Here is a 26,873-nt window from a genome sequence, read left to right as displayed (position 1 = left end):
GCCATCTCCTTCCTGTAATTTGAATGGTTTCTCCCATCCAGTGCGCATGCGTCGTAGCTGTCAATCCTCCAAGATGGCCGTCTTTCCGCAACTGCGAAAAATTACGTGGATGTTTTCAGATATTTTCCACCCTGTAGCCGCGTCCAGGCAAGGTTCGACGTTTTTCCAGCTAGAATAAACCATTGGTTGTCCATACAGTAGCACAGAGGGTTGATTTCAGGCAGAGGTGGGGTCAATTTTAGAGCGAGAGACGTTTTACATGAACCTTTTGCAATTTGTCAGGATCGTATGTTAGAGCTGAATCAAATTACTTTTCTGATCGATTTGCAACATATATTGGTGTTTTGCTGGTCATGACAGATACACACTGTCCTTGCAGCTTTTTAATTCCTGTCTGCATTGAATTATAGAACGTAAAATGTCAAGGAATATTAGTAAACATAACAAAAAGAAAGGATTTTCGCCGTATGTGGTATGACATCTTCTGACATGACCTCATAATGTGACGTTTCTAAATTTATCTACATTTCTTCAACTTAGGATAAGGTCACTCGTGGAAACTGATGTCCAACGAAATGTGGTTGGTACTAGTCTACAAGTGCCAACTGTCAATCAAAAACGATTTGACAAAATGGTTGATATTTTTAGGGAAAAATGTTTGGTTAAAAATGTTCACCACAGGGCACAACGGAGTGAGTTTATGACCTGTTTTGTGTGAGCGTGTATGTTTCTGTACCGTCTGTCTGTATGTTTGTTTCCGTGTGTGTTTCCGTGATTCCCTCGCGTTATCTTGTTATAACATTATTCAAATGTGCCATGGGTTCAGACTTCAGAAGTTCAGGTTTGGACTTATTAGGTACAGACCTGAACCTATACCTCTAGATTCGAACCTGAACCTGAATGTGGGTTTAGGTATGCATACCTATTTAATTGTGTCATTTTTTCTTAACCCAGATAACTGAGTGGAGCTTCAGACAGTCAAGATGAGTATCGCCGACTATGAACAAACTGCGGAGGATCACCAGGCCGTGCTGGTCGTCGTGAAGCCCGCCGGTCAAATCAACGCCAAAACCTTCAACCACATCTTTGACCGCATCAGCCGTTGTCGCTACGTACGCCTGCCGGATTCCCAACGATCTTTCTGCTTACGCTACAAAAAGAGTTCCCCCGTGGAAAACAATGTATGGGGCGAATTTCAAGCACATCGGAAAGTTATGGGTCTGTTGGTCGTGGGGAAAAGTGCGACCGCGGCGGACACGGGCGCAGTGCAGGAGCGGTACAATCTACTGAAGGAACTCTACGCCTCCACGCTTTACGACTCCCGCTGCTTGATCTTCGGTATGAAGCAAGAAAACGGGACCAACGCGAAAACGAACATGGTGTATTATTCCAGCGTGGAGGAAAGCTTTTCGCTAGACGAAACGGTGCGGGAATTTGCAGCCTCGCTTTTCTGGGTCCTGGAATCGAAGAGGTTGCAAGCGGAGAGATTGGCAAGCGACAAGTCAGAGAAGCTGCCGTTGCTTTTAGCGCCGTTCGAGAAGAAAGACCTCATAGGTATTGACACAGAAACCAGGTGAGTTTCACTCGCTCACACACTCATACTACTACTAGTTGTCATACACTCACTCACTCACTCACTTGAACTCACTCACTCACTCACTCACTCACTCACTCACTCACTCACTCACTCACTCACTCATACCCTCAGCCACTCATGCACTTAGTCACAATTACTCAATTGTCATGAGTCATATACTCACTCTCTCACTCTCACTCACTCACTCACTCTTGTTTTTCTTTGTGGTACTCTGTTAAAAGTGAAAAACTACAGGATACAAATTTTTGTAAACTACAAAACCTTTCCATGCTCCCAGATCCTTTAGGAAGTACTACTAGATCTATGTCATTCTAATTTTTTTTCTAGATCGGCAAGATGCATAACAAGGCATCAAAAATCAAAGATATCGGACATGTACCTCCGGGAAATGTTTTGTAAATCTCTTGACAAATTATAACAGAACTATGTCCATTTCACACATGCCATCGTCTGGTTCCTGACTTTTGGCCATAATACAAAGTCTACGCTGCAAACCTGCACTTCCTGCTAGCCTGCCAAAGAAATTTGAACCCAGGCCAGCTCAACCTTCCCATCCTGCCAGTCTTCGGTTACAACTCAGCCCGGTAACAAACTTAGACCCAGGCCATGGCCAGGTGGAACAAACTTGTTCATACACGTGCACCAAGACAAGCAGAGAGACAAACCAAAAACAATATCTCCATTTTTACAGAGGTATCTTGTGTATCTATGTATCTAACAGTTATATTTGTAAACTTTTTGTATGTTCCCAGAGCCTTTGTAATTATATACATTAGAAACCATTGCCAGGGCTAGGTCAGTGGTCACAAACTTCACACACCCCAAGACAAACAGAGACACAAACCAAAAATGATACTAGTACCTACATTTTTACGGAGGTAAGTTACTCAGGTGACTATGAGTATGAATCTAACACAGTTTTATTTATGAATTTTTCCTATGATCTCAGAGCCTTTAGGAAGCGGTGCCAGGGCCGGATGAGGAAGTACTCAGGAGACTTGTGTCTGCTGGCGGGACTGACACAGGAAGCTCTGCTCCACTACCAGGCCTCCGCCGACATCCTCAAGTCAGCCAACGACTGGCTCTGGCTCGCTGGTCAGTTGTTGTTATTTCAGGGGTTTTGTCTTGGAAAAAGGGGAGCAGAGCAACCAAGCAGAGGGATGTTGTGTTAAAAAGGGCAGTCTAAGGCTTCCTGGGGGTCAAAATTACTGTCAGGTCACAGTTGAAGACTGTGGCCACATATGACCTAGTAGTATCCCAAGTCAATAAGAATCTAATGCTTGTTAGAGGGCCCCAGGGTAAGAGGGTGTATGGTCAAGGCATGGGGGCGCAGCGCCCTAGTTCCCCCCTTTAGAAAAGCCCTGATATTTTATCATCTTCATCATGTTCAAAAATTCATATTTTCCAAGAACTATCGTAGAGTGAAACTCATTGCCAAGAAGTACAGTAGGGGTATTCTCACTTTATTTTGTGAAATGTAAAGAAATAAAAGGGTCCAAGTAAGTCCAAGCCACCATCAACATTCGCCCGCAGTACTAGTGTTACCTAAATCAGCCACTTTGAAAAACAGGATGTTTCACTTTCAGAGATCCTAGAGCAGTTATGCACAGTTTAGATATGCAAGAGTGATTTACACTACTGGACATTGCATCTGAGATCTCTAGTATAAATGCTTTTTTTCATGATGGTGGGTATAGTATATATGACCTGGCAGATACTTAATCTAATACTAATAGAGTATGCAATAATAATATTATGATTTTTTCTATCAGTGTGTGACAAGCTTTAAAAGAATTTGTTTGCAACTCTTTGACTCGGTATTTGTTGATTGCGTGATGGTGACCTTCTATACATTCCACATTTTCCAGCTGCCTTTGAGGGAACGTGTGCTGCATCTGTGACGATCCAGTACCCACATGGCACGACAAGGCCCCCTATGCCCCGTAACCAGTCCTTCAGCGGCAGCCCCAAGGTCACGTCAGAGAGGAAGCTTACGGGATCACTCACTAGGGCAGGTGGGCCATGGTGTTATGGGGTCATGACTGACCTACACTTATCTGCGATTGGTATTTCATAAAGGTTTTAAAGTTTATCATTAATGAGGTCATGGTGTTATGGGGTCATGACTGACCTACACTTATCTGCGATTGGTATTTTTTTAAAGGTTTTAAAGTTTATCATTAAAGAGTCGTGGTGTTATGGGGTCATGACTGACCTACACTTAACTGCAATTGGTATTTTTTTAAAGGTTTTAAAGTTTATCATTCTAGAGTCATGGTGTTATGGGGTCATGACTGACCTACACTTATCTACGATTGGTATTTTTTTAAAGGTTTTAAAGTTTATCATTCTTCTGTTCCAAGTTCATTCTCTTACATTGTGCATATTATAATTGTGGTGATTTTGTTGAGAAAGCTTTCTGAGTCACTCACTATAGGGCAGGTGAGTCATGGTGTTATGGGGTCATGACTGAGCAAGACTGACCTACCACAATCAGCAGATTGTTTTTTAGGTTTTAAAGTTTATCATTCTATTGTTTCATGTGTAGCCTTTTGCATTGATCATATCTTGAAATTATGGTGATTGTGATGTGAATTGTTTTCTTGTTTTGTCTTGTTTTTAATGTGTTGTCATCAGAGAGAAGGCGTAGCGAAACCGTCACTAGGGCAGGTTAGTCATGGAGTTATGGGGTCATGACTGACCTACCTGACTGATTTGCTTTCAGATTTTGATCAAAAATTATTATTTCTTCCCCTTTATCCTGGCACTTTTCTTAAGAAATTATCCAAAATTAGGATCTATCATTTTAGATTAAAATTGAGTTTTGTTTTTTTGAAATGTTTTATCATCAGAGAGATTGGGTGTTAGCGGGATGCTCAATAGGGCAGGTTAGTCACGGTGTTATGTGGTCTTGCCTGAGCAATTAGCAACTTGTACCAATTCCAATACCTTTGTTAAAAATCAATATCAAGCTTTTATTTAGGTTTCTTTGTTTCAAGTTGGCTCTTTCAAGTTGACATTTCTTTTGAGGAGCTAAATATTTTGGATTTGAATTGAGTTTTTGTTCTGTTTGTATCGTTTTCTCACTAGAGAGAAGAAGTAGTGAAACCCTAACTAGGACAGGTGAGATTAGTGCTATGGGGTCATGACTGAACTAACTACATACTCACTTTATTCATCAGCTTGCTGACAGGCTGCTATGGGGTCATGACTGAACTAACTTTTCTTACTCATCATCTTTTATGGTTTTAATCATATGGTGTGATGTTGTTGCAGCGGAAATTATAACATTTGTATGTTTTATGATAATGTAAAAATTCAATTTTTATCATAGTTTTATTGTCAATCTTTTGTTGTTATATGGGGTCATGACTGCACTAATTTTTCATACTCACCATCTTTTATGGTTTTAGAATATGGCGTGATATTGTTTCAGCAGAAATTATAACATTGGATGTTTTATATTATTATAATGTAAAAATTCAATTTTTATCATAGTTTTGTTGTCAATCTTTTGTTGTTATGTTTACTATGTTGTTGACTTTTCCTGTGTATTAACTTATGTGTATGCGGTAAAATTTGTATATTTCATATCTTATTACATGAAGCAGCCCGTACTAAAGCCCAAAACCATGCGTATACATATATTAAGCTGAAAGGATATATAGTTCCTTCAACATGTATCATATATGCGTATGTTATACTTGTAAATACACGGAGGACGGTTTTTCAGCGAGCGACAGTCGCCTAACCGCCACGGGAAACGCGTTATGGTCCGCCGTGTCTTCGTTCCTTGATGTCTCCCCCCCTCGTGAGTCCCGTCTTAGCCTCTAGAGCAGGCTTCTTTGCAGGCATTTTTATACCGCAGTTTTTGTATAGATTATGCAGTATTTTTGTGATTAATTAATGTATTAAAATTAGTCGGATGTTTCCTAAATTAGGGCTTGAAATACTACAGGGTGCATAATTATGCACTTTTGTTCACCCAAAAACTGAGCTGTGCGAACCTAATTTAATTTTTGATTTGATTTTTAATATTCTTAATTTTTAATTATTTTCAATTTTTTAATTCTTTTAAATTTTTTTAAATTTTTTTAATTTCTAAATTTTTTAAATTCTAGCTCTGCACCTACTTGCAGATATTTGTGTTGTATAATGTAAACATATCATCAACTTTTGTTGTATTACTTGAAAAATTTTGAAGCCATTGAATTTTTAGAATCATGCTCTATAAAGAGATTCAGTAAGTTTTGTATATAGGTTTTGCTGACATTCAACTTTATTTTAGGTTGTGCACCCAATTTTTTTCTGCGCACGGAAATTTTTTGGTTAGGTGCACAATTCCCAATAAGATCTATCGAACACTGAAAAATCATGACCATATATATGTTATATAGCATGTTCAGAAAACAAGATTTCAAAAGCGAACGTTCCCCTGCAGTACCATAGAAAATTGCTAGGGGGCCCAAAATCGAATAATTTCGAGGTCTCACAAAGACCCACCCACCTACCAAATATGAAGACAGTCCATCCAGCCATTCTTGAGTTATGGTCTTAAATTCCTGTGGACACATTCCTGTGCAATTCCTAGGATATTTGCAAACTGCACACAATACTATACCATTTGGCTTGCCACTGAGGCGTCGCCAAAAATGAATTTTTCCAATCACAGTAATGATCAGAAAACAGTGCATAATCCGTCGCGAAAACAGTGAAATTAAAATGCCTGCTGAGGAGCTTGCTGTTTGAGGCTACCACACATGTATTGGGTGTGGTGTTAGACTGCCTGGTGAAGGGAGCTTGCCTGTATGCACCCCTGTACATGCTTGTTGTTGTGGACTTGTCCTTGGTTGAAGGTTGTAGCATGTACATGTAATGTACCGGTCATACAACGTACCTGTAGTACATGAAAGATTATCTGTGTTGGTAAACAAAAGACTAAATTTTATGAAACCAACACTGGAATGAATTGGAGTAAGTCACACTTCTTTTCAGCGTTGGTTTTGTAAAGTTTCGTCCGTTTTTTCTGCAAATGGTTTGGCAAAATGAACAAAAATGGTTTAACATAAATTGTGTAGTACTACATGTATGTAAACTGTCAAAAGACTAACACTTCTCTTTTTTTAAATTGTTGAAGCTTAATTTCTGATTGGTCAGAAGTTGGCCAATCAGCATTACAAAATTCTTCAGAATTGTGCTGATTGGTCAACAGTTTAACATAAATTGTGTAGTACTACATGTATGTAAACTGTCAAAAGACTAACACTTCTCTTTTTTTTAAAATTGTTGAAGCTCAATTGCTGATTGGTCAGAAGTTAACCAATCAGCATTAATCAGAATTGTGCTGATTGGTCAGAAGTTAGCCAATCAGCATTACAAAATTCTTCAAAATTGTGCTGATTGGTCAGCAGATCTGACCAATTAGGGACCTGAAAGAGAAGGAAAGAGTGTTGATGTACTAATTAATTAATCTTTTAATGACCAGACCAATGACTTAGTCACAGCAATGATTCTAACATTTTGCATTCCTATAAAAGGTGGCGGCATTCAACTAATAAATGTGTATGTTCATTTTGCAGGGGTGGTGCTTAATTACTGTAGAAGCTGTGATTAGATTCAACTTGCATGCATGGATTCCAATTTATTAATATTTCATGATTAATATTTCATGGCATGGGAACTTTGCTTGTAGCTGAAGGCTGGACAGTGCTCAGAATTCAATTTGCGTTTGTTTAAAGTAAATTGAATTCTTACATTTTAAGAGGTCAATTTCAAAACATTGTTTTCATTATTTCAGCGACGATGTCGCCCAATGGGTTACCAATGGCAACGGCAGAATTCCTGCAAGATGGCAAAGCCAAGAACTGTTTGTCGCCTGATGAGATCATTGAGAAATACAAGGAGGCTCTCATTCAGTACAGCAAGGTAGGGTGTTAAGGGGCCTTGTTGTGTGAATTAAAATTATAATTACAGATTGAAAGTATGCTCGGATTTATACTTGGCAAAATACACGAAAGTTATGAAATTTTGCTGCATGTAATTTCAAATGAAAAAATGTCATATGAATATAACCAATGAAAGACCCAAATAACTTTCCAATGGAAAATTCAGTTTTAACTTTAATTTATAATGTCTAGATTACTTTGAATATGAAACAATATATTTTACTCACCATGTATCAGTAATATATCATTTTATAATCTGCGCCAGAATGAAAATATTACAATTGTTGAATGGTGATAATATACATTTTGTGATAATTTCTCAAGCTACCATTGTTTACTTTAACAATTGCCATTAGCTATCATTCAGCATTTGCATTTGTGTTGAGAGCATATGTTCTATCTACTGTAAGTCTTGTAGTTTTCGCGGTGGTTTTATTTTTACCATTTTCATGAATATCCATTTCAAATGTATTACTTTCATACTATACAGAATTATTTCAACTACGAATTCAAAACTTCAAGAAAACCTACTTTTCTTTCCACCCTCGAAATAAAACCACGGCAAAAGTAGAAGGATTTACAGTATTTGCTTTCTTTCCTGCATGAAGTTTTGACGTTTATTTTTGCATGTTCAGTACAAGAATGCAGCAGTCATTGAGTTGGAAGGCATCATTAAAGCCACTAGAATTATGATAACCCAACGGGTGAGTGGTAACAATGCATTATGGAAGGGCACAGCGAAGGAAATTTCTTGGTTTAGAAAAAATTTTGATTTTTAATTTTTTTTTTTAATTTACAAAAGAAACGGTGTCTCAGTAACAATTTTTGACACCTGGAAAAGGCATAAGTAAAATTCTTATTAGATTTTTTGATATTTGACAAATTTGGCTGTTTTATTTTGAATTACGAAATTACAATATTATCAAAAGTTACATTCATGGTCCTCCCTACAACTGAATAATGTTTTAAACAATTTAAGGAAACAACACAAAATGTACTTTCATTTTGGTAGAATCAAAGTAATATAACAATACATCAATTTTGTTCCTTTTTTAAAAACTGACCAAGTAATTTCCTTGCTAATGGCCTTACCATTCCCATATCCAACTCAACAAATGAAAAGGGACAATCCCAAGTTACAGATTTTTCTCCTAAAAGCAAACAATTTGTTTACCATTTCGGGCATTTCACTACTGTGAAATTTTTATTTCAAACAGAAGAAAAGTCTGTAACGGTTGTCCTTGTCTCGTAGATACATGTATAACTTCAATCCGAACCTACTGCAAAATTAACCCTTTTTTCCCTTGTCCTCTTGCTACATCCTGATTATCATACATTTTCATCCTCTTTTCATCCTCTTTTCATCATGAATCCCACCAACTTCATTTTTCTTTTCTTCGTGTTACTTTTATTTTCATTTTCATACTTTTTGAGGGCATACTTCTTTATTGCCCCTCCTCTTTCAATCTCTTCTCCATTGTTTTTGGCTTCCGTCCTGTTTTTTCCTCTGTATTTCTTTCCTTCGTTCCCTCGATCCCAGTACTCCTATGCCGGTGTAGTTGAAATGGAGGCAAGCGTTAAGGCGTGTCGGGTAATGCTTATGCAGGGGGTAAGTCTCTTCCCTCACGTTCTCTCTCCTTCCTTCATTCCATTCTATGCTGTTCATCCCTCTATTAAAGCTTCCTCACAGTTCCATGGAATTGTGGGTAAGGTCAAAGGTTAAGGCCCCTATGTCATTATAGGGTATGTGTGTGCAATAAAGGTCTTCATTCATTCATTCATTAACAGTATCCTAATGGTTGAGGCAAAACACGTCTGGACAAAACCACTATTTTGATAAGTTAGGGGGCTTAACCTTTGACCTGAGTTCATGTGCACTTGGAACTGTGAACTAGCGTATTATGAGCAACCACATTGTTAAAAAAATTAGAAATATACATTCTGCAGAAAATTTTGATCACTTGTTACATACATGTATGGTTGATTACAATGTTGTAGTGCATGTGTATTGCTTAGCATTAAGACATGGACTGAAATACCTTCAAGTTTTAGTCAAGCAAATGGTTTACATTTATAGATTATAATAAATTCATAAACAGTAGAACTGGCCAAACGTACAATGTATGTAGATTTGTTCGTTATTCCCAACAGATGATGTACAAGGGGGGTTCAGAAAGAAATGCGTTTTCATTTTGAAATCAACTCAGTCGCTAGTAAAAATCTGCACAACACGTTGAGATACTTCAGTCTCAAGAAGAGATGTTCCTGTAAATTTCTGCCAAATTTCAACTCATTTCATATAAAAATGAACCTGCTATAATGATACAAAAGGCATTTCTTTCTGAACCCCGATCGTACTTGAAAGCTTGATGATTACTATTGAAATGGTGCTAATATTCTGTAACCTTATTTCTAATGACATAGAAAAACCTTCAGGCGTCCGAGTTTCTCCAGAATATGGTTTACATCAACATTCAACTCACAGATGAAGACAAGGTAAGGACTATAAAACAAGCAAGCTTTATTTACGGTCTTACAGATATAATATGCAACTAACTCAGATATGTTTAAACTCTGTGAAAGATCTTGTGTATAGCTTTGATCAGGTTTTAGTATTAGGTTCTTGTAATTTTTCATTTCTAAAAATATTTTTCCTGCATTAATCGAACACATGTATATGTGTGTGTGGGGGGGGGGGGGACACATATGTACATGACTATGTATATGTGTAATGTAATTACCAGAGGAATAGTGTCGTCTGGGTGTCCCCTGCAAAAGGATAGTTTGTTCATCATATGTCCTCTGTTGGTGAGTATTGACCATGGTAAAACCCTAGTTCACAACAGCCCTACAGCATCGGCTATGGCTAAACAGCCCTATAAGAGAATGGCAGTCTCTGCCACAAAAATCACATCTGTAAGCTGACTCAGTTCTGTTGCAAAGTTCTTTTCTGTGGATCCGCTTCCGGAGGGCATGATCTTATAATTACTAGTATTTCTTTACTTTTTTAGTATACGGCATCCAGAACACGCCCTGACGCCTTGCTAGCTAATAGCCTAATCAGACATAGATTTAGAATATTTTATTTCGACATAATGTGTTATAGCCTTTGCTATTTGCTTCAAATGTGGTACAATGTGTATAAGGGATCAGATTCTAATAAATTGTAATTGCCCAGATCCAGAGATACAACACCCTGTCAGGCCTGTACGAACAGATCGGCTTCAAGAGAAAAGCTGCCTTCTTTAAGAGAGTGGCCGCCATGCAGTGTGTGTCCCCAAACAACCCAAACCCAGCCTGGAACTCTGTAAGTAGTTACTGTTTCTTTGTTGTTGTTCACCTTGTAATGCCTACATGTAGTTTCACATAGGGCAGCAAGTTTCCTTGCTGTTTCTGTTAGTAGCAGCCAGGGCTCTAGCCAGCCTTAATTTTTTTTCCGTAAGCCAAATTTTTTGTATAAATATCCGTAGGTGTGAGAATTCTAGGGGGGTCTTGAAAATTTTGAAATCTTGACCCTCCGAAATGCTATCTCCAGCCTTCTGAGGGGCAAGTTTTGCTTGTAGACAAAGCTTAAATAATGCCCACCTCTTTTAGTGAAAAATTATGTGGGCCTTCGTTGTATACAATCGGCAAATAAATTAAATTTAGCACCACAAAACTTTATTATTTTTGACAAATATACACAGAAATTTAAGTCGGCAGAAATAAAACATTTTCAACACCCGTCCCGTTTGCGCCCTGTACTAAATGTGATAGGTATTAGACACCCTACTTTAGACAGAACACCCTAAAGACGTCCAATGTTTTCCTTCCATGTTCTCCGGTTGCTAGCCCTTCCCCTTGAACGTGATCATAGATTCTTCATTTTCATTTCTTCACATCTTCTTCTTTGACCTTGTAATGGATTTTGGTATTCTACGACATTCGTGGCACTTTTTAAGTATTTTTTGGTTATAATTTACGGCATATTTTTCTGCTTTGTATGATTTACAATATGGTCAAAGACATTTTTTTTGGAAACGGACGAAAATTGATGCAAACTCGGATGTCACCCATGTAATCAAATCAACATGGCCTTATGTAAGTTACCAACTCAGATAAACTTTCATGCTAGTTATTAAAACATTATTGATATTTGTTTTTTCCTGTCCAGTGTTACCATCTACTTCAGGAGACCTTGGATGGTTACAGTTTGTCGCTGGACCCGCGACAGTTCCCCCGAGAATACACGTACGGATGGCCGGCGATACAGCTGCGCATTCTACACGAGATGGTGTACACTGCCAGGAAAATGGGCAACCCCGCTTTAGCCGTCAGGTAGGGCTTTGATTGATGGTAACTGCCTTTAGGCGTAACACACGAGGTTTGTACAGTTATTTCAAGCTGCGTAAGACCACCCTCCCGAACAGGCCTGCTATTGCTCGTTAACGTTACCTCCCATAGCGGCCCTGCCCTTTCAAGCCTGTAAAATTGCTTCTGGTGACGTTATTGACAGTTGCTCATGAATAATTAATGAGCTAGCCTTATTTGGTGCAAACAGCCGTTATTTTTGCTCTGAACCCAAAGTAGCGATGTAAGACATAACCTGATTGGCTGATGGCTTCCCAGCGTCCTTTGCGGCTTTGCTCGAGATGAAGTTTAGCAAACCCTCTGATTGGCTGAAAGCTGTTTGGTGGTGACGTCGCCAGAAGCGTGTTCAGGGGCTCGGAAGGGCAGGGCCGCTATGGGAGGTAACGAACATATCGGGTCTGCTGGGAGGAGGATTACAATTTGCATTAATTTTCATTGTTCAAGTTGCATAACATCAACAACTCTTTAACTCTGATTTTCAGACACATGTCCTTCCTACTGCATGCCATGAGTGACCACCTAACGCAGTACGAGAGGAAAGAGTTGTCCAAAGTGTTGGAGAGTTACACGGCGAAGGTTCCGGGGACGCCCGTGCCGCTAGCGCTGGAGAGCGGCGCCATCTTACCTCCTGTGCCAATGACAAACTTGCCAACCGTCAAGTAAGGGATAGTCTGCTTTGTGTTATAATTTTCATTTGGGGTGCTTTGTGTAACAGATAAATTTTCATTTTGCAAACATTGTGGGTCGTTCCTTTTTTTATGTTTGTGTTTTAACTGTTCAAAAGGAAAGTCCAAGAGTCTGCTTTTTATTACCTCCGAGTCTGTGAAATTGGAGGTACTGTTTTTGTTTTGTCTTGGTGTTTGTTGCCATTTGTAAATTCTGATTAGATTTCCCTGGTCATTGTAAACAATGAAATTGAACTTTATACACTGCCAAAAATGCCTTCTTTTTTCTTTCTTGTTTTGTCTTGTATTTACATTTGTACTTCTACAAAGAAAATTCATTTGTCAGTAAGCATATTACTGTAAATGCAGAAATGTTGGCGGGGATTTAATTTCGCGGTAAGGAGAAAATGGAGTGTTCGCGGTGGTTTTGAGTTCGCGTTTAAAACAATAGTAGCGCTACAGTCACACAATGGAACGGCTTTTTGCAGTGGTTTTAAGTCTGTGGTAAAGACTTCAGCACAAAAACGCGAACATAAAACCACTGCAAACTTTTCTGCATTTACAGTATACCTTGTCCAAGAATCCCTTTTTTGAGAAAAAAATATAGTGGGTTATGATTTAAATGATTAAACTTTTTACGTTGTTTTCTAACGTTCTTCACTTTTTGTTTTGTTTTCACAGGTCATTCAAGTTGTTAGATCTGGCTCCACACTTGAGACCCATGAAGAAACCGTCCAGTCAAGCAAGCTCAGCCTCCCTCAACAGCCCCTTCATCTACTCACCAATCCAGTCAAGGCAGCAGGAGAAAAAGGACCAATCAAAAATGGGTACACAGATTAGACCATTGTTAAGGCTGTCACGATTGGTGGAAGAGATTTGAAACTTACTGGTGGCAGAAAATAGGACCAATCAAAAATGGGTACACAGATTAGACCATTGTTAGGGCTGTCACGATTGGTGGAATAGATTTGAAACTTACTGGTGATGGAATTAGGACCAATCAAAAATGGGTACACAGATTAGACCATTGTTAGGGCTGTCACGATTGGTGGAAGAGATTTGAAACTTACTGGTGATAGAAAATAGGACCAATCCAAAATGGGTATAATACAGATTGGGCCTTTGTCTTTTCTTAGGGTTGTCACGATTGGTGGGAGATCTAGAGATTTGAAAATTACTGGAGGTAGAAAATAGGCAGCAGGAAAAGAAGGACCAATCAGAAATGGGTACACAGATTGGGCCTTTGTTATTAGTACAAAAATGTAGTACAAAAATTTCTGGGGCACAAGATCTTCAAAAGTCTACATTTTATTTTTCAACTTATAAAACAAAGGATATCTGTAGTAGAAATTGAGTATATATCTAAATGTGTGTCACAAAAGTTACACATTTCTTGAGGTATGGTTGTTGATATATTTTTTGCAGCACCTAAGGGGCGGGGTCATTTTTAAGATTTCTTTTCCATGTGCTGTTTACGTAGACTTCCAGTGGGTGAGTGGAGAGGTGTGTGAGATGGCACTGCAGGTCGTTAACCCCATGCCCTTTGAACTCAAGGTGCAGAACATGGTGAGCACAGTCATGTAGTTTTCTGTACTGTAGTTTCTTGTAGTTTATAGTTTGTGTTAGCATTAAAAATGCACAAGGGGACAAGTACATCGAACACTGGTTATTTTGCGCAAGGTAACAGTTACTCATAAGCTAGTGAATAGAATTTGGAAACGGTCGAAAATTTCAGACAGTATCCGCGAAATGTTACCGGTGACATGACGAAGTGGCGTCGTGTGGCGTAAGTGGTAGAATGCGCAGCTGTCAAACAATGGGACCAGGGATCGATCCCAGGTTGTGCCCAGAGACATGTCGTTGTGCCCTTGAGAAAGGCACTTCACACGACTTTCCTCACTTCATTCAGATGTAAATGAGTACCTAGCTCATCTAGGGTTAGGGACATCCCTCGGATAGGACGTTAGATGGAGGTCCCGTGTTTTGAGAGAGCCACACCCCACGCACGTAAAAGAACTCCCCACACCTTTCGAAAAAGAGTAGGGGCATGCCCCGGTGTGCGATGGTCCAAATCCTTCTGTCTGGAGTTGGTGATTCACCCAGACGGGAGAATTGGCACATCCCCGTCTTGTACGACAGTCAATGAAAGGGTATGTGACCCCGTAAAAAGGCGGTATAACCCTGTCGTAGCAAGAGCATGTCGACTGATGATGATGATGATGATGATGACATGTCTGAAATGTCTGACCGTTTCCAAATTTTATCCAGTTACTTGAATAACTGTTACCCGGTACCTTGCATATCTTAGTACCTGAATGTCTAACCTTCATTGACATACTAATTACTTTGACATTTAAAACAGACGCAGTTTTAGGTATCTAATCATTTTCGAAGAATACAAAAGTTATCACAAAAGCCATGATAAGGAGCAAAAGATTCTCTTTCAAATGGCATGTGAAACAGTAACATTCAGAGACAAATTGAAATATTTTGAAGAATCTGATAAACTGTCCGTCAAAATTATCAATTAAACCAATGAAAGAGTAGCCCCGTAGGGGTCATACATGTATTTCTACCCCTCTACATTTTTGTCTTTTAGATTTTCAAACCCTAATGTTTTTCCCAAATCCTAAGTGTTTCAACTTTCATCTTTGACCTTTGTCCTTTGACCTTTGTCCTTCCAATTAATCCAATGAGAGAGTAACTCCGCAGGGGTCATACATGTATTAGATTTTCAAACCCTAACGTTTTTTCCAAATTCTAAGTGTTTCAACTTTCATCTTTGACCTTTGTCCTTTTTTGTGCAGAGTGTGATGTCTGAAGGGATCGTGTTTGAGCCCCTCATTAGTAACCTGTCCCTCCCCGCGGAGTCGGGACCACTTGGCGTCACCCTACTGGGGACACCTAAAACAGCAGGACAGCTCAAACTCGTGGGTAAGTAAAAGTCATAATGATAAAACTGTATACAGTCAAAACTGCCCAAGAAGACCACTCAAGGGCCGATAAAATCTGGTCTATGTAGACAGGTTGTCACTGTAGACAGGATTCTTAATGCTTGTGTCAATGGGAAAATTATGTAAGGGACCACCAAAAAGAGCATACATTGGCCAGGTGGTCCTTATGTAAAGGTGGTTACTTGTACAGGTTTGACTGTATGATTCGTGTACCTCTAACCATTATATAATCTCCATTTGGGAATACATGACATTGTACATAATTGTGTACATTGTGTAACGTATACTTTTCCGTATCCGTCATATTAACAACTTGGGAAAGTGCATTTCAGAAAAGAGTTCGCAAACAAAATCTAGTTTCAAACTCCTCTTGAATTTTTTGTAGTTTATCCTTTGTTCTTAGACATCTACTGTAAATGCAGAAATGTTCGCAGGGATTTGATTTCGCAGGAGGAAGAAAATGGAGTGTTCACAATGGTTTTGAGTTAAAGTTTGAAACAACAGTAGTACTACAGTCACACAATGGAACAACTTTCCGTAGTGGTTTTAAGTTTGCAGTAAAGAGTTCACCGCAGAAACAACGAACATAAAACCACCGCGAACATTTCTGCATTTACAATATTCAATATTATAAAGAGAGTAATTATAACATTTTTGATATCAAGTTTACCTTGTTTCTTTCTAGGTTATGTAACGCATGTACTCGGAGTGAAGTCCCATTGTAAGTTCAAAGATCTACGACAGATCGAAGAACCGGACTATTCCGTAGAGGTCGTCCCAGAGCTACCCAAACTACAGGTCACGACATCGCTGCCGAAAGCTGCGTTCGGAACGACCAATCACAACCTTGGTCTCAACAAGGCCAAGGAAACCGCTGTGACAAGTGCTGCTGCTAGACTGTATGCTGGAGAGAGGTGAAATATGATTGGCTGTCAGATTATCGCCTACCCTTGTCCTTTCACTTTTTCTATTCAAAAGATATAAATTTCAGTGGTGGTGTTAGTAGTTAATAGTGCCACCTATCATGTTTGAATGGTCCTGCAATCGAATGCTTGTAATTATAAGTTTAAGACATACGTTTTGTGTACATGTCATGTTGCATTGATAGAAGGTTTGCAAAACAGTGAAACAATACCACCTATCATTTCTAAAAGGTACTGCAGATAAATGCTTATACAATAGCAAGCATTGGCAGCCTTTGTCAAAGTATCTACCATAATTCATATACATGTAATAGAATGTTTCAAAAGAATAGGAATGAAATTTATCCATCAATAGCTTTGATATCTTTTTGTGTTAATGTTTTCTTTTTATTTGTTGATTTTTTTTCTTTCATTTGCAGCCAAGAATGTGTTCTAACTCTCCAAAACGTCAGTCAAATTCCTGTGGAATCCATAGACATAAGTTTGGACACTTCCATAAGCTCCCCCAAGGTTCCCTCCGGATTTTTCACGTGGAATTTGGAGAACACAAAGGCCCAACTTCCGCTCCAACCCGGTGCCATGGCAACGTTCACAGTATTAATCAAGGCGGTGGGAGAGATTGCAACACACGACAGAAAATCAACCGAAAATGAAGGTAAACAACATTCTTTAGCTATTATTACTTTTGTATGTCATAATTCATTGTCTGTCTGTGTTTTGGCATCTATTTCCATATGCTAGGCATGTCTAACCACAGAGTGACAGGAAGTGAAGGGCAAGTGGTCAGGGCTGTTGGAGTGACAGGAAGTGAAGGGCAAAAGGTCAGGGTTGTGGGAGTGACAAGAAGTGAAGGGCAAAAGGTCAAGATTGTGGGAGTGACAGGAAGTGAAGGGCAGAAGGTCAGGATTGTGGGAGTGACAGGAAGTGAAGGGCAAAAGGTCAGGGTTGTTGGAGTGACAGGAAGTGAAGGACAAAATGTCAGGGTTGTGGGAGTGATAGGAATTGAAGGGCAAAAGGTCAGGGTTGTGGGAGTGACAGGAAGTGAAGGGCAGAAGGTCAGGGTTGTGGGAGTGACAGGAAGTGAAGGGCAAAAGGTCAGGGTTGTGGGAGTGACAGGAAGTGAAGGGCAATAGGTCAGGGTTATGGGAGTGACAGGAAGTGAAGGGCAAAAGGTCAGGGTTGTGGGAGTGACAGGAAGTGAAGGGCAAAAGGTTAGCTTGTAGGAGTGACAGGAAGTTTGGCAGAATCATTGATTATCGATTTTTGTGTGAAAATTGACAGACCTTTGATATTGTATACATGGCTTCATAATACTTACATTACAAAGTAATAATGGAAAATGAATGAAAATATTCTCTATAACTGTGACAATACATACAGACAAGAACTAAAAATGAAGATCAAATTTATATAATTGTCCTAACCTTTATTCCATCAGCTGATGTTTTTAGTCATTGGAGCAATGGTGGATTAAAAGATATTGTATTGCATTAAAGATAATATCACGGTAATGTTTTTCTCAACTTGTTTCACAGTTTTTTGTCACCCCTTTCCCATTAGAACCCAGCAGTAGACACAGTTCACCCAAGAAGTCTCCGCAGACCAGACCCCGGTCCATGAGAACAGCCGCCATGACCGTTCCACCCATGGAGGCACAACAACCAGAGGAGGAGAAGGCACAGGTAAAACTCAAACATCCAGGACCTCAAAATAGTCTGTAAAGTAAAGTAAAGCTGTCATCCTCAATTGAGGTGAAGCATGATGCTTTTTCAAGTAGCTAGTGGTAGTGCAATGCGGCTTTGCTATAGACCTTTCTCATGCGGCGGACATGATAGAATGAAAACCCTTGTGGCAAACAATAGACCGATCCTAAGTGTCAATTACAATTAGCAGTTTAGCCAATGATTACCTGATGATTAGAGAATCGACCAATGAGGAAGTGGCAGCATGACCGTCAAATATTTGCATTTCTATGTTTTTATTTTGCATTTCTACGTTTTGACGGAGGAGGGCGGGGACAATGGGATCGGTCAATAAAGCTCGAAATTGCTGCATCTTTTTTGTGCATTACATTAGTTATGATATTGATACTTGGACGTCATATTTTAAAACTTAATGTGATTTTGGAGGAAAACTAAATCTGTACATCATTTTTGTTTCTTTGCCTCATTGGCCTCGTCTTCATTCTGTCATGTCCGCCGCGTGAGAAAGGTGTATGGCTCGCGTTTTTGGCCAAGCACACCGGGTCACCCCTACTCTTCTCGATAAGTATGTTGGGTTCTTTTACATGCAGAGGTTTGACACTTGAGGCTTATGCCGAAGCTCCCTCGTACACGGGGCCGCCGCCTTTAGGTCACCATCCGAAATGACGATTTCAGCCCCTTACAACATACATGTAGTAGAAGCAGTCACATATAAACTGTTTTGTGCATGATCTTGAATTGTTTGAATTCTGAAACATTTTGATTTGTGATTTAGGTAAAAGAAAACTCAGTCAACAGATTCTATGCCAATTTTTTTTTTTTCTTTCTTTCTTAGAAAAAAGTCCCTTGCTCTTTTGAATTACATGATATTTTCTATTTACTTGAAGTGTTAGACATGTACAATGTGCATTTTCAAATTTAAAGAAAGAAGACATCCAGAGGCAAAGAATGTTGTTGATGACATAAATCAAGCAACCTGATGAATTATCTTAGGAGCCAGATGTTTCAGATAACATCCATTATATATAGATAGATAGATACATACATACATACATACATCATACATACATACATAAAAATATACATATATATACTTTCATTGGTGACTGAGAAAGAAAGATAGCAGATGCTACCTGAAACGCCTGACTCTTTAGAGTATTTACCTAGTTGCTTGATTTATCAAAATGCATAATGTCATCTTCTACCTGGATGTCTAACCATCAACAAAACAAGACAAGTATATCAATGAGTTAAATCTTGACTGTGCACTTGTACCCATCAGCCGGTGGATGCGGTCCTGAAGCTGACCTATTCAGGAGGACAGGGTTACGAGGACGGGTACCACAGACAAGCCTCCATCATAGTACATGTGGATGTACTGCAGTCACTACTTGTGTCCAAAGTCAACATACTACCTGCTCCAAGGTATTACTAACGTTTTGATTCTTATTCGATTATTTATTTGATTAGAATTGCAACCATACAATACATGTGGGGCACAGGCAGCTATCACTGGTGTCGTGACCCACACATAAATGTGTTTTTACACCCGGGTGGAGTGAGGAAAGTTGTGTAAAGTGCCTGTCCCAAGGGTGCAACATCGGTGGCGTCAGGGGATTCGAACCCAGGACCGCTGGGTTCTGGGCCGAAAACCCTGCCGTTACGCCACAGGACCCCATGTTTTGTGATGCTCTTTTTTTTCTTTTTCCTTTTTTTTGGGGGTTTGTTTTTTTGTTTTGCATGTCTTGTATACTGTCCTTAGATGTAACTCACCAGTTTAAAGGTACAAACTGCGTAAGGATAGACTGTAAGGTTTGATCCACTCACACCGGGAAGGACCCCTACTCTTTTCAATAAGTGTGGTGGAAAATGTTTTTGCCGTCGAACCAGATAGCTTTAACCATCGCTTATTGCTAGCTATACAAGGGCTAGCTGTAAAACATATTCTGGTTTAGTATAACCAACATATATGGTTGTGTTATGTTATGTTATTATGCTGAAATTTTACTGATTGAAGTCAATAAAGATACAGAAGTGTCCTTTTTTTAATCTTAAGCAATCTTTTAGGCAAACTGGTAATATTTTATGTCATACCTGGGCCGTGAAATCGTTTGATACGGGTGTTCCGGACCGTGTGATAATTTTCCCACGGGGTTCTAAGTTGTATCACACGGGCTTCCATAGAATATTTAGAATGCATTTCGAGTGCGCCAGTTGCGCCTCCGTCAAAAATTTGAATATCGGATTCAGAGGTTGGAATCAATGTTGGTACAGTTTTTTGTTCGAGGACAGCTTCTGGCGCATTCCGCATTGAAATGTGTGTTTTCTCGGGTGGGTATGACATAAATATACGGCCGTCGGGCAATCCTACCCGCGGTCAGGCTGGTACACTTTAAACAGACTGATAACAAACATTATGTAGTAATCCTGAAAATCATGAAAATTTCCTTTTTCGTGCAACTATATTCATGTTTAACTCGTTGCTTTGTTCCTTAGCCCCAGACATTGCCACTTGACGCTTGACCTTCATAACGTCACCAAACACGAGGTTGTCATCAGTTACCCCGACAACGATGACCTCATCATAGAGAGTAAACAGCTGAAAAGGTTTGTTACATGCCCAAATATGTCACAATTAGTCATGTTTACAGATTTCTACACCAGGTCCTACTGTTTCAGGAATGCAAATTTTATGCAAATGATACCCATTCTGTGTTTGCTTGTTTGTCTTGCATGGTGTGTGCCTTCAGTTATTTGAATATTGCAGATTTACAGGATGTGAATGGAAAATGGTGTAACTGGAGACTTGCAGAATTGGAAGGCTGGTTTGGCCTGGACCCAAGTTGTTTCCTCAGGCTTGGCCTGGGTTCAAAGTCCCGCAGGAAGGCAGAAAAATGCATGAACAGAATTATCGAGAAAATTACTATAAAGTATAATGAATAAATGTGTTGGGTTCTTCTACGTACGGAGGTTTGACGCTTGAGGCTTATGCCTGAAACCTCCCTCATGCACGTGGACGCCGGCTTTACGTCACCATCTGAAATGATGATTGCAATCCCCTACAACATGTCTGAGCTGGAGTCGACCCTAGGATAGAACTCGAGCCCTGAGATCCATGGAATTTGATCTAGATGGTGAAGCAGTGGGGTTGCGTTACCACTTGCGCCACAGGGACATGCTTGGCCAAAAATGCGAGCTGTAGAGAAGCCGCATTCTACTACTAGCTAACAAAAAAGTGTCATGCTTCGTCCTGACGTTCGACTGCTTTACCTTTACCTTTAAATTATAATGAATAATACAAGAAAATCACAACAATATTTCACTTATTTCAGAATTGCTGTCCGTGTGGAGAGATTTTCCCTGCCTGAGCCGTGCACGAGCGATGCTCCCATCTCTATAATCAGTCCCGCTGACGTCAGGAGCCAGCAGTACAGCCAACAACTGGCCACCCTGGTGGACATTAGATGGAAAATGATATCCTTTCTGTTATCCCTTGCACCAAAGGTTCAGGGTTCTAATCTCAAAAGTGGAATGTTGTTAGAATTAAAGAGGAAAAAACAGGTGTTGCTGGGCATCAGATGGAAAACGTTTTTTTTTCCCCTTGCACCGAAGGTTCAGGGTTCTAATCTCAAAAGTTGAATGTTGGTAGAATTAGAGAAGAGGTGTTTCTGGGCATCAGATGGAAAATGATATGATTTCTGTTTTCCATGCACCAAAGATCCAGGGTTCTAATCTCAAAAATTGAATCTTTGTTGTAACAATTGCCAAAAAAATTTGTTTCTGGCCATCAGATGGAAAATAGTGTTTTTTTCTCTTTTCCATGCACCAAAGATCCAGGGTTATAATCTCAAAAGTTGAATCTTTATTATTAGAATTGACAGAAAATGGTGTTTCTGGGTAATAGATGGAAAACGATATTTTTCCCCTTACACTGAAGGTTCAAGGTTCTAATCTCAAAAGTTGAATGAATGTTTGCAGTTAGAATTGCCCCAAAAAGGTATTTATGTGCATCAGATGGAAAATGACATTCTTACTGTTTTCCATGCACCAAAGATCCAGGGTTCTAATCTCAAAAGTTGAATCTTTGTTGTTAAAATGACCAAATAAGGGTTTTCTGGGTGTCAATATACATGTTCAAAAACAGTCATGGATTGAAAAGCTTTGAAAAGTTTTTTTTGCAATCAGATTATGATTATCAAGCTTCACAGCCAATGGATACATACTACCGTAAAATTCCTATTTACGTACGCACCCCTCCTAACGTACACACCCCTGATTTGGAGACGATTGCGGGCCTGACTCAGTGAGTTGAAACGTTCAGGGGAAAAACCCTCCGTACGCATCCCCTCTCCAGCATTTCGGTGGATAGTTAGAGGTTGACATGATCATCCTTTCCGATGATGTTTACCGACATAAAGCGTTACTAAGAAAATGTTTCTGGGTAAAAAACAGTTTAAATATATGTATTTTATTATTCTTTATTACCGATTGATTGTGTGGTAGCATTCCACACTTCATTTGCATGAAGATGTACCGTACTCTCATGCTGATATGCGATTTTTCCGAGGAAGAACCCCTCCTAACGTACGCACCCCGACTTTTGCGTCGGCCTGGACCACCTGCTTGCGACTTGAAAAGTTTAAAAAGTGCGTACATAAATAGGGATTTTGCGGTATACCTACCCTTGGTGCTGAACGTATTATTATTGTTAATACAGCTTTCCATTGCAGAAAAAAAAAATAATAAGCAGCAATCAAGTAGCATTCTTGGTAATATGTCAAAGGCAAAGGCCCCTAACTTGTAAATCGTTCTTCACTATGTCCATGCCTTTGCATATGCAGATGGAATTATGAATATGCTTTTATTTGATAAAACAAGCATAGGCATGCAGATCCTCTATAACATCAGTAATTTGAAAAAGTGGTGAGTTTCGGTAGGGAAAGCTGTGAAATTTATGTAATTCTTTCTTGAAAAAAATTTGAGAAATAAGTGTTTCAGGTCGTCAATGAAGGTTAGATATCCAGTAAGTAAGGCAACACCAATTTAATTTCTTGGTTAACGGATTTTAAAAAAAAAAGCTAGATTGGAAAATCAATATGAAAACAGAATCTCAGAGGAAAATCTGTACTTTGGTACACACAGTTTCAGGGAGTACTAGTGAACAGGGTCAGGTGCAAGTTTTCACCCCAGCCTTCTGTTTTGATGATGTCCTTGTGCTAAATATAAAAGAAAATCTGTTAACCAGGAAATTAGATTGGTGTGGCCTAAGATACGCAAGATAACAGTAACTAAAGCAACTAAATAGATTAGAAAACGGTCAGACATTTTAGACAGCATCCAGTCTTTCAGTGAATAAAACAGAATTTTGAGTTAAACAGCTATTCATTAAAAAATTTGAAATGATACACATTTCTTAATAAGGTGAAGACAAGTCTAAGACGGTTCAATATGAAGACGAATTTAAGACAAGGTTTTAAGTCTGTGAATAATTTCATCAGGTTGGTGAATGACTGAATAGCAAGGTTCTTTTATTCACAACCAAGCCTTTTACAAGACCCAACGTTTCGACAGCTGTCAGCCATCTTCATCAGGGCAATACTGACTAGTTCACAGTGCACTGAAGCTAGGTGTTACTGCTAACAATGCAGTCCCAAACGTAAAGTATTGTTTAATGATGTGACTGAGTCTATACCCCCCCCCCCCATCACAGTTCATAACTGGAGTGGATTTTCTGAAGATGGCTGACAGCTGTCGAAACGTCGGCTCTTGTAAAATGCTTGGTTGTGAATAAAAGAACCTTGCTATTCAAGGTTGTAAGTGTTTTAAGTCTGCAATGTTGCTTCTATATTTTCCTTGACCCCCCTCCCCACCCCTCCAGTGGCACCTGTGGAGTTGTAAACCTAGAAGGGATCCCCATGACTCCTGAAGCTATCGACCTCATTAGCATTTCGCCCATACAATGGGGTAAGTTAGAATATGATATTAATAATGGTTTATTGGTCCGAAATTACCCATGCAGTGGCAGCCAGTGCTGAATTGCTGCAGGGTTTACAATCATATAATACAGAACAGATACATATTTGCTCCATACTTGCACTTTGTGGAACTGTCGCAAGGGTCTGGGAGGCTGCCATTCGGCGCCAGCAGGTGACCCTAATACGAATATGCTTGATGATCTTCAATCATTGGACACTGAAAGTGCCAATCGAGCCTGTCTGTAACTTTTAATATTTTTTGGTCCCATTTGTAGTTTGAGAGCCCATTTGGTTGATTTTTGTTGTAAAATATCCGACCTTTTAAGCTGCTGAAAATGTATTTTCAACATTTTCGTGTCATGGAGTGGAGATTTTTCGAACGGACCAGGTGAAATTTTCTCCGCCCGAACAAGCAGTTTTCTGGCCTGGGACCAAGGAATCCTGGAGACAACCCTCTTTTCAATTGAAAGAGCATGCTTTTTTTTTAACAATGTGGTGTGGTAACTTCTGTAGTGATATTTGACATGCATTATTACATGCATGTATTTCTAAGAAAATTTGACCATAATTTTGTTTTACTCTAAACAGCATACTGTATGTCTTGAAATGATCACTGGGATTTTATTCTCTCAGTTCTCACCATGACCTCATCTCAACAACTTACTACTGTACTACAGAACTATCTCTGTCGCAAATCTAAAACACCCCCGAAAACCTCCTGTCCTCTTCTGGTATTGGTTCAGGTTTTTTTTTACAATTCGGGGCCGACCTGACTCGTTCCCAGACGCTCGTTCCTAGCGCTTCTCCAAACATCCTTTTTCAGGCAATTCAATGTTTCCAATGGATAGGAGTGCCTTGCCTCTGAACGACAGACGCATTTGATATTTTCTGTGGAAACGTCACTTTTGGTGAAAACCGTCATTTACCGGTAAACCAATTTTTATCCCCAAAACTGCTATTTTGGGGGCATTCTTCCAAGGCCTCTGGAAGGAAAATAAGACCACTAATACCAGTTTAATACCAAGTCTTCGCGGATGACCAAAACTCTGAAACCGTAAAACGCTTTGAAGATTGGGCCATTCTGGAGATATAAAAAGATTACACACTGCTATAGCGATAGCCGAAAAATCTGGAGCCAAAACAACCGAGAAAACCTAGGATTTGCGTCTTATTTTAGGGACTCTTTGGGTATTAGGTCAAAACAAATTCCAAACTGGAACCTTCTACCTGTACTGCAAAATAAAGTCCGCAAAAATAAATGAACTTCAAGGTATTTTCATCTTTTACAGATGTTAGAATAGACGACAAACCCTGCGACACGGAGGAACCAGTGCAATGCATGATGGGAAGGCCCATGTCAGTGAAAGTTTCCGTGACGAACGCGTCGGAGGCGGCAGTGGAGGGGAGCACGCTCGTGGTGCAGCCGTACCAGGACCTGTGGAACGGTACGGTCCGGAACAACGTCGGCGGAAAAGTCGCGTGCGTCGGATGTCGGCAGAGGGACATCGAAAAGGTTGGAATATCTCCGATGTCTTGTTCATCATAGCAGACTCAGCTATGATGTTTAATGTATTGACAAGAACGATCAAAGAAGTACACTATTACTACTAAGTATTAGAAGCAGGCTTCTAGCTAGGCATTCGTCCATGCGTCAATTTGATTCATGATACTAAAATAACAAGGAAATTGGACGCCCTCTTTTTCAGCTGGACGCACAGAGGACCCCGTTTCCATGGTAATTACAGACACATGTGACTGTGTTACATTGTCACTGATGCTTTTTTTGTCCTACCAGACACTGGGACAGCATGAAAACTGATTGACATGCCAGGAAATTGTTAATCCATAGAGCCCATTGGGAGACAGAGAAGGAACAAACAGTTTTTAGTGCTTAAAATGGTCTGCTAAAAGTATGATAAGACTAGAACACACCTACATGTAACCCCCGCATCACAGATGATTGATTGATTGATTGATTGATTGTTTTATTTCCCCCCAGATGGCACCAGGTGAGAGTTTCCAGCATACCTGTACCTTTGTGTTTTTCTGCTGCGGAGCCTTCAGTCTGGACATCCGCGCATCGTGCACTTCCCGCGTCAGACCGCAGGACCACAAGTGGGTCTTCACCCCCATCGTCAGAATAAACGTCCAAGACCACGACAAGAAGTGACCTAAAGTATTCCCTGCAAGCCGTAATCATGTTAAATTTGCAAAGACACTGGTAATTAAGAAAATCAAGTCAAATTCAATCCAATTCAAGTTGTTGAATGCATAGTTACAGAAGAAGAACTTTATTGCGCGACCATTGTAGCAGGTACATTAGCATCTTACTGTTAATGCATTTAAGTTCGCATGGTTTTAATTTCGCACTGAGGGGAAAATGGAGTGTTCGTGGTGGTTTTAAGTTCGCGGCAGCGCTATAGTCACATACTGCTACAGTATTGGACAAAAATGTTTGTGGAGGCTTTAGGGTCACGGCGAAACGGTTGCTGTGAAAACCGCGAACATAAAACCACTGCGAACATGTCTCATTTACAGTATTTGGAAGCGCACGCTTTTCTAAATATTACAGTGTCATAACTGCTGTTGTAGGGACTTCAAAGTTTATTAGATTTTCTAAATTTCCAGTGTGTTCCCAAATTTGAAGTGTTTTGACCTTTAAGTAGTTAGCAGTTAAAAGTACGGGCTTGTAGAGTACACTGTTATGGAAAGTGCAATCCAGATCATGTATAAATCCTTGTAATTTGCATAGCACATGCCT

At 39.6% G+C, this 26,873-nt stretch overlaps 1 protein-coding gene across 7 annotated transcripts; it reads left to right on the top strand.

The window, feature by feature from the left end:
• The first annotated feature begins 52 nt into the window (after positions 1-52).
• LOC136424165 (trafficking protein particle complex subunit 9-like) lies at positions 53-26,358 on the top strand. Of its 7 annotated transcripts, XM_066412662.1 has the most exons (27): positions 53-152; positions 955-1,573; positions 2,547-2,692; positions 3,466-3,612; positions 4,235-4,267; positions 4,450-4,485; positions 4,688-4,720; positions 5,331-5,408; positions 7,395-7,522; positions 8,178-8,246; positions 9,967-10,038; positions 10,721-10,849; positions 11,696-11,859; positions 12,375-12,551; positions 13,239-13,384; positions 14,038-14,123; positions 15,365-15,491; positions 16,197-16,425; positions 16,854-17,089; positions 17,995-18,116; positions 19,420-19,562; positions 20,634-20,744; positions 21,470-21,598; positions 21,814-21,826; positions 24,008-24,101; positions 25,402-25,625; positions 26,112-26,358. In XM_066412662.1, the coding sequence occupies exons 2-27, from the start codon at positions 984-986 to the stop codon at positions 26,280-26,282; spliced, it is 3,633 nt and encodes a 1,210-aa protein (XP_066268759.1). In that variant the 5' UTR covers positions 53-152; positions 955-983; the 3' UTR covers positions 26,283-26,358. The 7 variants fall into 7 exon arrangements, with proteins under 7 accessions (XP_066268759.1, XP_066268760.1, XP_066268761.1 ...); XM_066412663.1 differs by lacking the exon at positions 4,450-4,485; XM_066412664.1 differs by lacking the exons at positions 4,235-4,267; positions 4,450-4,485.
• Positions 26,359-26,873: the final 515 nt, after the last annotated feature.

Source organism: Branchiostoma lanceolatum, chromosome 18 (genome assembly GCF_035083965.1).
Source record: "Branchiostoma lanceolatum isolate klBraLanc5 chromosome 18, klBraLanc5.hap2, whole genome shotgun sequence".
Classification (NCBI taxonomy): Eukaryota; Metazoa; Chordata; class Leptocardii; order Amphioxiformes; family Branchiostomatidae; genus Branchiostoma; species Branchiostoma lanceolatum.
Note: the sequence above shows the minus strand (reverse complement) of the source record. Positions and strands in the feature narration are given on the sequence as shown.